The 16,776-nt window shown below is 46.9% G+C and overlaps 2 protein-coding genes across 2 annotated transcripts; both read left to right on the top strand.

Moving 5' to 3' along the window:
* The first annotated feature begins 4,814 nt into the window (after positions 1-4,814).
* Positions 4,815-13,422, top strand: EIF5A2 (eukaryotic translation initiation factor 5A2). The gene is made up of 6 exons (XM_030495355.1): positions 4,815-4,967; positions 5,315-5,507; positions 6,961-7,065; positions 8,646-8,777; positions 9,450-9,540; positions 13,147-13,422. The coding sequence occupies exons 2-5, from the start codon at positions 5,343-5,345 to the stop codon at positions 9,507-9,509; spliced, it is 462 nt and encodes a 153-aa protein (XP_030351215.1). The 5' UTR covers positions 4,815-4,967; positions 5,315-5,342; the 3' UTR covers positions 9,510-9,540; positions 13,147-13,422.
* A 50-nt stretch (positions 13,423-13,472) lies between these two features.
* Positions 13,473-15,764, top strand: RPL22L1 (ribosomal protein L22 like 1). The gene is made up of 4 exons (XM_030495356.1): positions 13,473-13,834; positions 14,062-14,154; positions 14,547-14,668; positions 15,450-15,764. The coding sequence occupies exons 1-4, from the start codon at positions 13,790-13,792 to the stop codon at positions 15,592-15,594; spliced, it is 405 nt and encodes a 134-aa protein (XP_030351216.1). The 5' UTR covers positions 13,473-13,789; the 3' UTR covers positions 15,595-15,764.
* The last annotated feature ends 1,012 nt before the right edge of the window (positions 15,765-16,776 follow it).

Genomic DNA, 16,776 nt, shown 5'->3' with positions numbered 1-16,776 from the left:
CTGCTGAGCTTTGTCCTAATGCCTGAGGGGCACCAGCCAGGGACGCTGTCAGTAACTCAGCAGTGAGGGGTCATTTACTTAGCAACACTCTGAGCAGCCAGTCTTTGTTTTCCTGTGTGTTCCTAGGTGAATGATAACAGAAAGCCTGATCCAATTACTGTAGCACAGCACATAAACTAGTTTACCAAAGCCCACAACATCAACCTTTGCCATAGCTATAGCCCTGAACTTCCCAGAAGATCTGCCTGGGTGTTCAGAAGCCCTTAAGGAAAACTGGTCCCTGAGTTTCAGGATGTGCTTCCTTGCAGCAGCTGCTGTGTGGAAGGAAAGCAAGTGTTCTCCTTCCAGGCTGGGACCTCCCACTGGGGACCCTCTCCAACCTTCTTGGGCCCCAACCGGAAAAGTGCCTTCATGCATTTTACTATTATCATTTGATTTATTTGTATGTTCCCCTGGAGATGATGCTTTGCTCACCCCAGGATGTTTCAAATCAGTTCGTTCGTGGTTGCAGTGGGGCAGGCTGCAGCCTGGGACAGGATGTGCAGAGCTCAGCCCTGCTCTAGGCTACAGCAACCCCTGTCCTCACCAAGGCCGCACTGGAAGGACTAAGCTGATACGCTGGGCTGAACTATCGCAAGTGCACTTTTACCATGCATGACAATGCAGGAAGAGGTCATACAAGTTGGTGAACCCTGCCAACATGTTTACTTTTTTCTTGTCCCATCAGGCTGGTAATTTGGACTGTACACTTTATCTGCCCTTGCTACATGCAAGTTCCAGTTGAAACTTGTTCTTGAGACATAGCTTGTTGAATCATTATTTTTATCTCTCGGCGTTACAGTTTTACCAAGTTGCTAATCATTAAGTAAATTTAAAAAACAAGTCATACTTATTAGCTAAATGGCCATTGCTTTTTAGTTAACATGTGAAATATGTCCTCATACTGTGGTTAGCTAATAATGCAATATAATTAATAATCTCTGAGAAAGCATCTTGTCAGCAAGAGTTTTGACAGTGTTTTCCTAATGTGCTGACATGACAGCCATTAAGACTTTTCTGTCGTGTCACAGAAATGGCTAATGATCTCTAGTTTCCCACTCTCTAGGCATAATCTTAAAATTAGTCTGACTTCCCTAATCCAATAAACTCAGGACATTTGCCCCCATTAACACTTTCCACACTAATTTATCACAGATTTTCTGCCTCACTTCAACTTGTTTTTCTTCCCTGGGAAGCACTCCCCTCCACCTCCCCGGTCACACAGCTGATGAGGATGAAGCTAACCTAAGTGCTCCATATGCAGGGACCCAGTGTTTGAGGTACAGTGCATTTTCTGAGGTGCTCAATGTCCTTTTCTTTCACTGAAATCTATGGGAGATGTAGAATTACAAGGCAGGACATCAAGTCTGGATTCAGCAGCACATGCAAGCATGAGATTTAATTTAAGGTAACTTTGCCTGTGCTCAAGTGTGTCACTAAATCCTGAAGCAACACTGGCAAATTTTACCTGGAGGCATAGCCTAAACAGCTGTGCTGAGAGGGAAGGAATCTCCTGCCTAGAAGGGTGGCAATAAATCTGGCTGTAGATGAGCAGTTATTAAGTTTTACAGGCCGTAGAAATAACTGTAGACCTGAGGCTTGGGCAGTGCCTTGTGGCTTTGCCTCCCTGTATTCTGTTGAGGAGAGTGGCTCTTGTGGCTGTGAAAAGCATCATGGCCCCCCAGGTCATGGGTGCGATATCCTTGTACTAGCACTGCTGCAGCCCCAGGAGGAGGGAACAGCCGGAGCTACTACATTCGTCCCCTCTTCCCAGTGCAAGTTAAAGGTGGTTCTCGCTCGCTCGGTGTTCCTGCACTGCCACTGCTTGCCTCTGATCTCCGGTGTGTCCCCAGGGGAATTCCATGGGGAATTCTGACGGCACACCTGTGTGTGCACACCTCATCCGATGTTCCTTTGGCTGGGCGGTTGTGTGGAGCACAGAAAAGTAAGAGTGGCCACGGTGCAGGTAGAGGCAGTGCTGCAGCAGTCTCTAAGCATCGTCCTAGGGCATGCAGCACCTAGTAATTGTAGGAACCATCCAGCACCTCAGAATCCCTTTCTCAAGGCTGAAGCAAATGCACAATGAGTCACTGGCATTGCATAGGAAGCAGAAGGTGAACGGCAGGATTAAAACAGTGCCTGGAGCAGCGTGGGGTGCCTGTGGCAAGGTCACTGCAGAGGCTCTTTAATGCAGCTCATGTTATACAGAGAGACTGTATGCAGGAGCTCAGAGGGTCTGCTGAGCATGGCACTGTCCTCTGGAGGTGGGGATCATCAGTCCCCAGCCCCTCTCATGTTCTCCTGTTCAAGGCTGTGCCAGAAGCCAGTGTGAACCCTCACCCCCAACAGCCAGGACACATCAGTGGGATCCCAGGTAAGACAGCTGAGCAGCTGACTGGAATAGGGTTGTTTACTGCTTTGCTCGTGACCCGTTATTTCTAATCTTGTGACCTGAACCAAGTCCTGCTGAATGAGCCTCCCTCTACTTTCCCGAGGTGGTCACCCAGTGCTGAGGGCACCAAGACCGAGTAAACTGCTCACCGTCGCCCTACGGCTGGCCGCCTCTCAGCTAGCAAGCACGACTCTCCTCTGTCACCCTCCTCCGTGCGCCCAGGCCACCACCTCTGCGTGTGGCAGGACACGGCTGCCCTCCTTGTTGCTCCCCCCAGAGAATTATCACAGTATTTACAAATAAATATGCTGTGAAATCATAGAACCACACAACGGTTTGGGTTGGAAGGGCCCTTAAAGATCATCTAGTTCCAAGCCCGCTGCCATGGGCAGGGACACCTTCCACTAGACCAGGTTGCTCCAAGCCCCTGTGTCCAACCTGGCCTTGAACACCGCCAGGGATGGGGCAGCCACAGCTTTTCTGGGCAACCTGTGCCAGTGCCTCACCACCCTCATAGTAAAGAACTTCTTCCTTTTATCTAACCTAAATCTGGCCTGTTTAAGGGGAGATTAAATCGAACTGCTGCTGTTGTACAGAGAAGTGAGATAATCACATTAGTACTATCAAAAAACACACTTTAGAAAATAGATGTTGGTCCAGACAAAGGAACAATGCCTACAAGCAATAACTGATGGAGCTGGTTTCCTTTTTTTTTTTTTTTTTTTTTTTTATTGTTGAATTTTGAATAAAGGCTGTCTTGGAATACTTGTTTTGTGTCTCAAAAATAAATAGGATTTACAGCTGCACCTCAGTAAAAAGACTTGGTTTAGTCCAGAAGATCTCTCAAGTAATCCAAAGTAAATCTGTTAGTTGTGGAAAATCAACCAAATTTATAATCTGGTACTCAAGAGGGTAAAAAATTACCAGCAGCGCTTAGCCCCAGCCTGCTCCAGTTTGGGTTCAGATAGAGCCCTCACAAAGGATTTTGTTAGAAGAAAAAAAGTCCTAGGGCATGTGTAATATACTTGCAGGTAAATAAACACACACTGCACATGTGAAAACACTTAACAGAATGCCCCAGACTCCGCTTATCAGCTGACACAGAAGAAAAATGGGCAGTTCCCCAGGGTAAAGCCTATCATCTCTAGAGCGGGCTGGGTGAGGCAGCACCCACTGAAAACCCCGGTAACGGAAGAGAGCCACCGTCTTGATCTGCTGGAGCATTATAAAGGGGCCCCATGTAAATGAAAGCCCAACTTATCTCCTTGCTGTAACCCTGGGTGGGACCCCAGGCAAAAAAGCTCACACAGGTTAAAATGAATTAAAGATCTCATGAAGAACAATTTTAAAATGTACATGCCTTGTGTAGCAACCCCATTAGAACACAGACAACAACGTTGGCATCTCTGGGCAGACACCCCAGGACAGCACCCTGCACAGCAGGTGCTGATGGCAGAGGCCAGCTCTGACAGTGCTGCCACACGTGCCCTGCATTTGTGTGGTTTTCTGTGTCTCTGGTGTTTATAAGTGAACTGTATGGCTGGGCCCATCCACCTGCAGCTTCACAGAAGTGTCTTCTGGTGAATTCGGTTTAACAGCTGAAGTACAGAAGCACCTGGAGAGCTTTAACAAGAATGGCTATCGTTTGGCCTCGTTTTGCTCAGGATCCATCTGTCTGGCTTTGTGGCTGTGTCCATCACTGCAAACTCTTCTGGGGCAGCACAGGAAGCGGATGCCAGAGGCCAGCGATGGCTGTGCCACTAGCACTGCTAACAGCAGCGAGAACGGAGGGAACTGTGGGGAATGGAGTCATCCGAGTCCCACATCCATTAATGGGAACAGGCTTTCACCACGGCTTCTGAGCGGTTTCAGACCCATCTGACTGATTGCTATGCACCTGCAAAAAGCTCTAATTATTCTGAAAGGTGAAACATTAGGCACGCAAACGCGCTCTGTGTGGACAGTTAAGCACAGCTCAGGAGGACGCCTAATCCCGCCAGGCTTTGGGAACACCCGTTTCCCCTCCAGTGCGTTTCACCCCCCGGTGACCGCCCCGCACGGGCACGGGCCGCCCCGGCTGCCCCGCACACAAGATGGCGGCCGGGGGGGGGCACAGGCGGGGGCGCGGCGCCGCCTAGCGGCGGAGGGCGGCCCCGCGCCGGCGATGGAGGGGGCTCGCCTCGGCAGCAATGGCGGCGGCGCCGCGCTGAGCCCAGCGGCGCTCCGTAGGCGAGGGGCGGGGTGAGCGCACGCGGGAGGCGCCCCCAGCACGTGGTCAGCCGGCGGGCCGAGGGGGCGGGGCCGGGCCCCTCTCCGGGGGGGCGGTGGGGGGGGGGGGTGGTGGCACGGGCCAATGAGCGCGGCGGCCGGCGGAAGCGGGAGGGCGGGGCTGGGCGGTGCGCGGTGCGCGCGCTCTCCGCCGCCTCTTCCCGCCGCCCGCCGCAGTGGTCGGGCGCGTGTGCGCGGCGCCGTGCCCCGCCGTGCCCCCGCCCCACCCGGTACCGGCCTCACCGCCACCCCCGACCGGCCTCGCAAGGTAAGAGGAGCCGCGCCGCCGCTCAGGGCCGGCGTCTGGGGCTGCGCGCTGCTGGCGGCTGGGCCGCGCCGCCGAGGCCGACGGGGAAGTAGGGGGTGAGGCGAGCCCGGGGGCGGGCGCCGCCGCTACCGGGGCGGGGAGGGCGGGGGAGGCCGCGAGGGGCGCCGGCACGTGGCGGGGCGCGCGGCGGCTCCCCGCCCGCCGGGCACGTGTGGCGGAGCGAGGCGGGCCTATCCCGCCCCGGGGCGCCGCCATCGCGCTGCCCTTCCCGCGGGGAGGTGGTTGGGGTCCCCCCGCCTTCCCGCCGCCCGCGCTCCGAGCCGCCGCGCTCCCTCTCTCTTGCGCAGCCCCCACGCCACCAGCCCCCCCGCCGCCATGGCCGACGAGCTCGACTTCACCACGGGCGATGCCGGCGCCTCCTTCACGTACCCCATGCAGTGCTCGGCGCTGCGGAAGAACGGCTTCGTGGTGCTCAAGGGCCGCCCCTGCAAGATCGTGGAGATGTCCACCTCCAAGACGGGCAAGCACGGCCACGCCAAGGTGAGCGGCCCCGGGCAGGCTCGGTATGCCCCGGTCTGTTTCCCAGCCCTCGCAGCGGCATCGCGTTCTCGCTGCGCGGCTGGCCGAGAGGGGAGGGTGTAGCGTTTCATTTGGCAGCGTTCTGTATCCTGCCTTTGCCTTTCTCGCAGCAGTATCTCGTATGTGTCTGCACTCTAGAGTTGGCTCTAGGGTTTCCATTAATGTAAAGTGTGAAGGATCGAGGACAGGGGGTGGGTTGTTTTTTTTTCCCAGTTTGTTAAAAAGCTTTAAGGCTCATAGTGATAAAACCTGTTTCTGTAGTAGGGGTAGAGTAAGTTCTGGAAGGGGGGCTGATGAAATCACTAGGGTGTGGTTGGATTGTGCCGTCGCTACCCACCAAAGCACTTTGGTGTCTGCCTGGGCTAGCAGACTTTCACTATGGCAGTGCTCAACTTAAGCACTTACACTCAATTCAGGCGCTTTGTTGGGGAGCCGTGTTCTGTTACATAATCCAGAGGAGCTCGGCGGACACTCGTTGCCTCTGTGGGCCTGCTCTAGCCCTACTTTGCTGGCTTGCCTTGCTGCTGCTTTGCTTTTTTCAGCACTGAGTGAGGAGTGCCTTCCCCCTCCTGCGTCCCAGAAGGGACATTCTTAGCTGCTGGCTGGGGCTGCAGTCCTGCCTAAGCAGTTGACTTACGCAGCTGTCCGGAGCTCGGACCAAAGCTAGACTCTCCCTTCAGTCATTCAGCAGCACTTTTTGGTGGGTATATTAGAGTTTAGAGACAGATCTGCTACGAGCACTGACTAATGGTATTTATAAGTTTCCGAACCTTGTATGATACATGTAGGTGGGTAAAATATTTAGGATTTGTCAAAGCTAGAGTATACCAAGTCCTTGCCAGTGTTTTCCTTTCTCCCTCATTTTGCTTTTTTTATGGCTTATTTTATTAGGTCCAGTTTACTTAAGAACTGAAACGGTTGTGAAAGGGCTTGAGAAGGCTATGAGCTGGTAATCCAAGCACTGGCTGGAGTGGGCATATACTCCTAGCACCAAGGGAGGGGGGAGCTGCTTTAATCTCTGTGCATGACCACCTCTTCTTTTCCACTTAACCTTCATGTTGTCACCAACGTTCTTGTGTTTCTCAGAACAGCCAGAACCTGGAAGTTAACGTTTTCTTAACCGCTGCATACTCTGAGCTCTAGCTTGCTGCTGTAACGCTACAGAAGGTTATGGAAGATAACAGTGGCTGATCTTCATTCTCATGTAGTGTTCCTGTAGTGTGCTGCGAAAAGGTGTGAGAGGCCTTCTCTTGGTTGCTTGGGCTGCTTTCATACCACAAGTAAAGGCTCCAGGCAGAAGTTGGTATTACACGTGATCTCTTAGAAAACTGTGTGGAACCAGCAATACTGATGGCAATGGCATCTTGCTTCCTTAGGACCAACAGTAACTGATAGTATTCTTCTTCTCTTATAGGTCCACTTGGTTGGTATTGATATCTTCACTGGTAAAAAATATGAAGATATTTGCCCATCAACTCATAACATGGATGTTCCAAATATCAAGAGGAATGATTACCAGGTGAGTTAACAGTCACTGTGTCTTCCCACACATTAAGAGGCTTTATGCTCCTAATACCACACATAAACTCTCTTCATCCCAAAACCTGCCTCAATTAATTAAGTACTGTTGTCAGAATTAATGTAACTTGCCTGTATAGACATGACAGTGCTGAACCCAGAGCATTTACTGAATCTTTAAAACTCTCAAGCTTACTGATGGAGAGCTCCTTACTGTACTAACCTCATGTTACAGTAGCATTCTCTAGAAATGACAGGTAACAGACATAATTCAGAACCGTGTTTTTTCTAGCTCATGTTGTAAGGTCACTTTATTCTTTGTGGTACTGGCATCCGTTAGAATTTGGAGAGTTTATCCCTCCTACAACTTAGTATTAGTTAAGGGATAATCAGGATCGTACTTCAAGTAAATTTGAAACTAACCATATATTGTCATTTATAATTCCACCCTTAAACAGAGTAGATAAATTAACAAGACAGTTTAAACTGCATCTGATGCCAATTCTAACTTGCTATGGTGCTTTCCGCTCCTTGCGTGGAAGCTGGCTTTAGTTGATCTCAAGTAATTTTGGTCCTCCCAGCTCTGCACTGAAATACATGTATGCAGGGAACTTGGCAGACTTCTGTAATGCCTTCTGTGGTACGGACAGTGGGCTCTTAAAAGCACCATGGTTCAGGTTCTGGGTTGTAACGTGTTGGCTATCTTCCCATTGCCTTGGGAGTAGTTCTGGCCAGGAACTGATACATCAGCATCAGTTGGGAAGCTGCAATTCCCTCACAAAGCCAAAGGTCTGTGTGTTAGCAGCTCGGAGCTAATGCTGTTTGAATAAAGTGTGACTAGCCTTGTGTTGGGGTTCAGACCTCCCAGGAGATTCTTAATGTTTTAAGAATTAAGAATTCTTAATTCTTTCATGTTCTTGAGTCCTTACTGCTGCTGAAATTCTTGCTGTTTATTAGATTTGTTAGGGTTGCCTTTTGGGTTGACTGTTAGGTGTTCCAAGTTCCCTAACCTGCTCCGTCAAAATAGCTGCTTCCCTTAGCCCAGCCTTTCAGTTAGGCTGAAAACAGCATTGTAAAAGTGGTCCAGAGCTTGGTAGATGTTGCCTAATTTATTCATTAGTCTTTAATGTAAATGATGCTATCCTATTGTACAAATGAAGGTATAGAAGTGTACAATTCAACTGTTGTGTACTTTGTGTGCTTTATAAAAGCAGTGCTGTTCAGTGAACAGCATTCCAGTTACTGTTTCTGATTCATAGATGTAGAAAGCTGAACTCATGACCTGGAAGCAGGACCTTTTCAAAATCACAAGGATGGGTTTTGCGGTGCCCTACCTACTAGGAAGTAACCAGCAGGGTTCTGGTGGTTGTTGATAGCAGAATGGCTTTTGCTACAGTTGCCCTAACTCGGCTCTCTAAACTGTTGTTAGAAATTGACTTAAATTATGTCCTTAACTGTTACAAACGCAGTACTAAAGAGTTAATGTAACAGGTAGAGTTGACTGCCTTCTGCTTATCTTCAGCTACTGTCTGCTGGTGGCTACTGATGTTAAACTTCCTAAAAGTGAACTTCTCTTCACAGCTGATAGGTATTCAGGATGGGTATCTCTCCCTGCTGACAGAAAGTGGTGAAGTTCGTGAGGATCTAAAGTTGCCAGAAGGGGATCTTGGCAAAGAAATAGAAGGAAAATTCAATGCCAATGAAGATGTGCAGGTAAGTACAGATGGCAGACAGGAAGAGTTATGGTTAATTCCACTTGAGAAGCCGTACTCTGACATTGACCATTTGTATCTCTCTGTGAAGAGCGGGTGAGAAGCAGGGGAATTGGTCCCTTGAGATGCAGAAGGACTTTTTTGTACTGGAGCACTCAGTATGGCACTGAAGCCTGGCTCGGTTGTCAATAAGGTGATGTGCATCTCTGAAATACCTAGATAAATCCTAACAGTCCTGACAATCCACATGGTGTGGATTGGAGCCTCCAGGCTTTCTTAGTTGGGGCCAGGTGTAGAGTTTTGTGATATAGTCTGGGTAGTCTAATTTCCTAAGTTAGCAAACCTGTCTGCAAGTAGCTCTGCAGACTGTAGTCTATGCTGTACCACACTAGTCACTATCTAGGCTCTGTTGCAGGAGCTTGTTTCTCTTCCTCTGTGGTACAAACCTCAAGCTGCTGGCCAAGGCAACATGGCAAAGAGAAGGCAGCAGAAAAGCAAATCGATAGGAAGGGCAGATATTGTGGAAATACTTCTAATGGCTGAATTTTTACCAGCTTCAGCTTCTGTTTTTCTTGAGAGATGGGATATATTAAAGATATTAAAATGTGAAAGTCTTCTAGGAGCGCTTCCTCCGGCACAGGTTGGAGCTTACTTACCTTGTCTTTTCTTCCAGATATCCGTCATAAGTGCAATGAATGAAGAATGTGCTGTAGCCATAAAGCCTTGCAAATAAAGAGGATCACCAGGCTCGGGCAACTGCTCAGGTCTGGACAAACCACAGATCTATAAATTTGGTTCCTATTGTCACCAAAGCTCTGGCCTTCACAAGCAACCTCATTTCTTTTTTGAATTGTTAAAAAGCAGTGCTGGATTCTGGATTAGTGTTGCAGGCTAACTGGCAGTTTTCAAAATCACTGAGATTTTAATTCCTTAATCGTAACTATTTTAACATTCCTGTGGGTTTCAGCTATGGATCTGAGAAACCAATCAGGTGTTACTAGTGAATATATTTTTATTTGCTTGAGCAAAACAGTGTTTGTCTGTATGAACAGACAAAATACAGTATTCAGGGGCTTTTAGATAAGCTGGTAGGTATCTAGGATTATAAAGTGACCTAGAGCACAAATAGTATTTTTCTTGACATGTTTAGGTAGAACTGACAATAAAACAATAAAAGTAGCTTTCCTTTTTATTTTTTTTTTTTTTTTCTGTTAGCTGAAGTGTTTTGTGGATTGGGACTCTTGCAGAACTGTAGGTGCCAATCGCAACTTTTAGACCAAGAAACTCAAGTGATCAAAAATGCCAGCTGGCTTGACCAAGCCCCAGTGGCCATGTGCAACTTAACTGTATTACCTCTGTTTTCTTCTTTGCCAACTTGTTGGCTTATTGTGATGATAAAATGGTGTCAAAAGCCTACCTGTGGTTTAGGCAGGCAGTTGGAATATTGGGTAGATGAGACATAGATAGGTCAAGGGGACACAAAGGTGAGAATGGATGTTAAAGCTATAGACTTTCACTCGAGGCCTTTGTCAGACTTGAAAAAATAAAATAGTTCAATTGCTTTCCTTTATCGTATTTATCTTAAACTATAAAAGGGTGACAAACTCCACGGAAATCTGTTGCAGTGCTTCCAGCTTTAGGTTTTAATCTTCAGGTGTAGACCATGTTTTTGTAGCACAGGGACCACATGGTTTTTTCAAAAAGTGGGACAAACTGTAGCATCGAGCCTAAACTAAATGCATGTGATTCTTTTTGAAAAATAAAACTATTGTATTTTCAAAATATAGACTTGACAGACAATACTGAACAACCATGGCTTAACTATAAAAGTAAATAAATTGCTACATAGTTACGAAAGCTAGCTCCCATCCAGGGGAGTTCAGAGTCATTGAAACACGCATGCATGCCTCTAGTTAGTAGCTTAATGGGCAAACACAAGGCTTCACAGCAATAGTTAATAGAAGGATAACTAGCCTGCTCCTGTTTAAGGCGTTCAACTTGAATTCTAAGACTTGGTGACTCTTCATGAGTGGGAAACTCCCTTAGTCCATGGTTCAGACCTCTCTTCACAGTTGAGAAAGTGTTTCATGAACTTGCCTTAAGCTTCAGTGGCTGTTGGCTGATCGAGGACAACTTTTAAGCACATGGCATCTGCCCTGGACACATGCACGATTCACAGTGGGCAGTGAGAGTCAGAGGTCATGCTGCTGTGAACTGCTTAAAATGTTTTCAGCTTAATAGTATGTACTCTTTAATCCCCAAAGGGCTCACGGCAACTGTCCTGAACTGCCCTTGTACATACTGTGGCAGGGCTTAGCAAATCTTGGAGGCCTAACGTAGATGGCAAAAAAATGCATTTTCTACAGGCTTCTTGTGACAGGGAGAGCAGTACCAGTGAAGGTAAAGACAGCAATAAATATACTCTGGTAATAAAGCACAGTTACCTGGGACACCTGACAGAAGTAAGAGACTGCCACACGCTCTTGCCTAGCACAACGCACATCGCAGGTGAACTCTATAAAAGCACCTGGACTGAAATGGCAAAACTGCTTAAAAGACCAGCTGTAGACGCAAGAGATTGAGATGCATTCTGAATAGTTTTGACATGCATGCTGAATAGTTTGAGCTAGTCTGCACTATGCTCCTTCCTGCTTCTCCGTTGAAAAGGTACCCGAAAGACAGGCTTTGTGGGCTTTGGAGGTGATGCTGAAACCATTGATGATGGTATTGACAATAAGCTGAGCTGTGTGGGAAGTCATAGGTTGCTATGGCAAACTAATGCAAGTTCTAATGCTATCACTGTATTACTAATACTTACAACATGCTTGAAAACTACAAGACCTGGATTTGTCCCTGTTCTGGTAGTGCTTTAGTCTACTTTCAGGTGCCTGTCTGACCTCTAAAACCTTGTTGGAAGGCAGGTATTTGATGCCACTGGCCCACGGTCTAAGCATTTACTTAACCTGTGAGCTCTCTGGGACAAGGGCTGGATTTTGTCCTGTTCCTGCACGTGGGGTTCTGGTCTGACCGGAGTTTTCAGGTACTACAGCAATCTAAAGATAAAGATTTTATGACCTCCAGCTTGCTGGAAGAGCCCTCCTTGGGACTTACAGATGTCCTCCTATTGCATCCTTCAGTTCTGCAAGATTTAGATGATTAAGTACTTCATTATAGGTTTGTTCTTATATACTTAGTTGTCTTTTGTGAAGCACTTCGAACACTATGGAAGTGCAGAGCATTTGCTTGTCATGCATGAAGTTTCCCATAGGTAATAATACGTAAGCATGAGTTAAGCATAATCTCCAAGTTTCAGTAAGGTTAAAAGTTGCTTCTAAACTAGAACATGTATTTGAGGCATTTTTTTCCTAAGTAAGATGTTTCAGTTTACTGTCAGAATCGTTTGCAACAAACTTTGTGATCAGTAGTCCATATAGATGCGTATTTTTAAGATCCCTGACCAAATGCTTAGGGAAATTCTCCTTTCATAGCTTTACTTTAAAACAAATCTTACTGATGTACTTGTTCTGTAGTACTGTCTTAACACTTAAATTGTGTCAAAACTGAAAACTATAATCTTCTAATAGCTGATGGCAATTGCTTAGAGTAAAGACTGTGAAAACCTAGGAGGTAAAGAAAGGTATTCCCACTCCAAATAATGCATTTTTTTAACGGCTCCAATTCACTGAGTTTCTCCTACTAATTTACAGAATTGGGAAGACTGCAGTGTTTCCTGCCTCAAATGTTGGCAAATAATACTTTAAGATTTCAATAGATCCTTCTAATTTTTGCTTATAATGGTGGTTTTCCAACTAGGCTCTTGCTAGTTGAGCCATGTTCTCAGGGCTGTTTTTTTTAAGAAGTTAGCTGAATTTTGTTTTGACGTAACTGCTTTCAAGCCTCTTGCAGGTTTTTCTAATCCACAGTGTATCCAGAAATGGTGCACGGTCTGTAGTTTCAAAATACAGGTAATTTTACATAATCTGTAAAGAAGTCAAACTTGTTGACAGCTCAGACTCTTATGGTTACTGCAGGTCAGTCTCACAGAATTCAAAATTCAATAAATCCCACTTTTTTTTTTGGTTGAGTAATTAGAATGTAGTTTGTTACAGTAGAACTAAGCTTCAGGAGAAAAGGACCTTGTTAAGGATATTTCAAGTATCTCGCTTCTACACAGAGAATGTTAACGAAGGCGTAGATCCTGGAGGTGGTGTGGTGGGAGTGTGTGGAGCGTTCCGCAGTCTGTGCGGTTCGCCAGGGTGGGCAGAGGCCTCTCCAGCATCTACAGTCTGGCCCTACAGTATTTGGCATCTGAGAGTAACTTGGTTTGTGAATGTAAACCCGGACGTTTGCTGTGTATTGCTGTATTACAGAAAACCCCTGCTGTCCTGTGCTGTATATTTAACCGTTACCTGTTGTTCAGTGTGGCTTTCAAAACTCTGGGGAAAGAGGAATGATGGTGACGACTTGTTTTCCTGATGCTGGTGGAAACCAAACCCTGTAACTGGTGTGAGCTGGGGGCAGCAGCCCTGGTGGTTCACGTGTCTGTTTTGGAAGCTGTATTGTTGTCAACGCCATGCCAATGATCAGGGGGAAGATGTATGTGCATTGTTTTGCTCCAGAAATAATAAAGATGTCAGTGCTGTGGGGATCTGGGTGCTGGTTCACATTGCAGGGACCCTGCGACGCGCTTCACACCTTCGGTGAGGTGGCTGAGCGCAGCTGCGAGCTCCCGCGCTGACCCGGCTGCAGGGAGGACGCTGCCGGCAGCCCACACTGGCTGAGGCGAGCGGCGCGGCCCGCGGTGGTTACGAGAGCAAGAGCCGCGCTTCTTGCTGTCCTACAGAGATAAAGACGAGGACCCGCGCACCCGCTCGCCTCCTTCCTGCCGCGCCGCCGCGCCCGCAACATGGCTGCCGACCGCCGCCTCCCCTCACAGCCCGCGCCCGCGCTGCCCCGCCCCGCCCGCCTGCGTGGGGACGTCACCTCCGGGGCTATAAAAGCGGGGCGAGCCGCATGCTCCACCTCTTCTGCGGGAGCGAGCGGGGCAGCATGGCGCCGGTAAGTGCGGGCCGGGCGCCCGCGGCGGGTGGGCCGGACAGGGCCGGGGGTTTGGTGGCCTCCCCGCCGCCGGTGGTGAGCAGACCCCGGGTGGGTAGCGAGCCCCGGGCCGGCTGCAGCGGGTCCAGCTCTCCAGGCGGCGGGCCGCTGCTGTGTTCCTTGCGCGCAGGTAAAAGGCGCTGGTGTGGGTGTTACGGATAGTGATGGGTGTTTTCCCGGTGTTTTAGCAAAAGGACAGAAAATCTAAAAAGTCGACCTGGAAGTTTTACCTTGACTTGACCCATCCTGTGGAAGATGGAATCTTCGATTCTGGGAATTTTGTAAGTCGTGGCTTGATCATACTCCTGGTGCACAGTGTAATAAAAGCTTCAGCACGGTACGACAGCTGGATCTTAGCTGAAAAGCTACATTCTAAATTAGTAAAATCAACAGCTGTCCTTTAAATTATCGGCACTTCCGAAAGTTTCTCGGGTTTAGATGTGTGTTATAATTAAGATGGCTTATACCCGTCCATGTTTTAAATTAATTATTGTTTTAGCACGGGGGTGACTTCTTTAACTGCACGCTGTAGAATCTTACTGCATTGTAAATGCTTGCTATCAGGACATCAGTAAACACTGATTTTTAATATTGCTGTATGGCTAGGGTCCCTTCCCTAGTTCACACCTAGGGTGCCATTCCCTAGTGTTCTATGCCTTTAATGTTGAAACAGGAACAGTTCCTAAAGGAGAAGGTTAAGGTCAATGGAAAAACTGGAAACTTGGGCAACACTGTTCATATTGAACGCCTGAAGAACAAGATCACAGTGACATCCGAGAAGCAGTTTTCTAAAAGGTTGGCATATGTTTCCTTTTGTTGTGTTTGTGATTTTGAACAGTGGTATATTGAACGTGGTGTGCTTCAGATACATACAGAGGAGGTCTTGGTTCTGACCTTCATGGTGCTTGCAAATGTTCGTGAAAGATGTAATTCAAACAGTTCTCTAGCATTACATATTTAAGAACCCCTACTTTTTAAAACTCAGGGTTTGAGTGCAAATTAATACTCTATAATATAAGCATAGTAGTACGGAGATGCTTTGTATAAGTTGTTAGAAGTGTATCAAGGAAAGATAAGCTTTTAAAAGCCATGCTGAGTTCATAGCATGGGTGGCTGTTTCATTACTTACTTGGTTGTGTCAAAATGTATGTGTATGCAGTACGTGGTGTTGCAAAAGAACCTGTTGAGTCAGATGAAGCATTGAACTGCTCAGTGTGTTAGAGTGTGCAATGGATGTGTGTGCTGATGAGAGGTTCCTTCCTGATGAACCCTTCCTTCCCTGCAATCCGCCTTCAATTGTTGATACAGATACACCACTACCTGTTCTATTAGACCGAGGTTTAAAACCACTTCTCAGTGCTTTTGAGTTACTGGCATTGTGATGTGTAGTCAAAAAGCATCAAATAACAAATTCGTACATCTCTGGAATGAAAATACCCTGGTATATATGATGATTTTTAATGGATGGATATAATCAGTGTGGTGTTCCCCTGCTAGAGCCATGTCTTGGTGGAGTGCAGACAGCAGTAAGAGTTGTTAAATGAGAGAGTTGTAACATATAATTACTGTTTTTAAGGTACTTAAAATACCTCACCAAGAAGTACCTCAAGAAGAACAATCTGCGTGACTGGCTTCGTGTTGTTGCATCTGACAAGGAGACGTATGAACTACGCTACTTCCAAATCAGCCAAGATGACGAAGGATCAGAGTCTGAGGAATAATTGAAGTTTAGCTTTGTACTACATGCAGTGTACAAAAGACAAGAACATCTATTTATAAGAACACTTAACTTATTGGTGAATAAAGATTTTGTACCCTGTTTGACAGAGCATGGTTATAGTTTTCTAGCCCTTTTTTTTAAGTTCTAATTAAAAACCAGCATGGAGAATCATTTGAGTTGCAGTCTTCCTTCCACTGCTAGAAATCAGAGCTGCTCAGCGTGGTGTCAGAGTCCAAGTAGAAAAGGACTGAGACCTTCGGCCAGTATGAATGTAGGATGATGGCATCAGTGTTTAACCATATTGGTAGAAATAACACTAGAGCTTCTTCTGAGTGGAAGTACCAGCTCCTTCTGCTAATATATGTGGAGCTAATGATACAATATTTAATAAAAGTTTAACTATTTTTGTTTAGCAACAAGGTTATGAAGTTTTATAGCAATTTTTTTTTCTGTGTGATTTATCCAAGTCTTTAATTGGTTGTAGCACAATGGTGAACTCTGGCATTAGTAATGCTTCATTTACTTAACATCAAAAAATGAGGATCTCTGTAGGCTCTGATACTGAACTTTGGGCTTGAACAAATCTGCTAGTTTAGGCTGAATTGTGCCAACTAAATAGTTTAATTTCCTGGTGATTTTTTTAAATTATTATTTCAGTATTGTTTTTGCTCGCAAACCTCTGAGGCAGACTATTTAGAAAGTTACAAAGCAATGCATTGACAGTCGTATGACACCCGCTTGTGCTACCTACATCTAAATGAAAACTACAGAAGGGGAGATGAATGTTGTCAGCAGCCTTGGGGTCTTGTTTGCGATTTTTCAATGTGCTGTTCCTGAGGGGTGGCCCAGGGAGAGGAGAGGATGCGGCAGCTACTTGTGTAATCTTTGCCGTGTTGATGTGTGTCATTTTGTTGTTTCAGAGCCAGCTACAAGCAGTGAATGTAACTGCCTGCAAGGCTAAGGATTATTTCTGAGGTCCTATGTATTGAGCTTTATATGCTTCAGTGGACATAAAACATCTGAAGTCCTGGCCCCTGATCTGGGGCACTGGATAATGCCAGAGCACTGCAGTGAAATTCCGTATTTGAGAAATATCAATCAGTTTTGAAGCAAAAATTAAAGGTGGTTATGTTCTTCCTGTTCTGGAAATCCCGAAGATTGCTAATGCTTTTAGAAAGTAGTT

This window comes from Strigops habroptila, chromosome 8, assembly GCF_004027225.2.
Source record: "Strigops habroptila isolate Jane chromosome 8, bStrHab1.2.pri, whole genome shotgun sequence".
Taxonomy (NCBI): Eukaryota; Metazoa; Chordata; class Aves; order Psittaciformes; family Psittacidae; genus Strigops; species Strigops habroptila.
Note: the sequence above shows the minus strand (reverse complement) of the source record. Positions and strands in the feature narration are given on the sequence as shown.

Coding starts and splice junctions, on each gene's coding strand:
- EIF5A2 (XM_030495355.1), top strand. CDS start 5,343: ATGGCCGACGAGCTCGACTTCACCACGGGCGATGCCGGCGCCTCCTTC. Junction 7,066..8,645: donor TCAAGAGGAATGATTACCAG/GTGAGTTAACAG, acceptor TTCTCTTCACAG/CTGATAGGTATTCAGGATGG. Junction 8,778..9,449: donor ATGCCAATGAAGATGTGCAG/GTAAGTACAGAT, acceptor CTTTTCTTCCAG/ATATCCGTCATAAGTGCAAT.
- RPL22L1 (XM_030495356.1), top strand. CDS start 13,790: ATGCTCCACCTCTTCTGCGGGAGCGAGCGGGGCAGCATGGCGCCG. Junction 13,835..14,061: donor AGCGGGGCAGCATGGCGCCG/GTAAGTGCGGGC, acceptor CCGGTGTTTTAG/CAAAAGGACAGAAAATCTAA. Junction 14,155..14,546: donor TCTTCGATTCTGGGAATTTT/GTAAGTCGTGGC, acceptor ATGTTGAAACAG/GAACAGTTCCTAAAGGAGAA.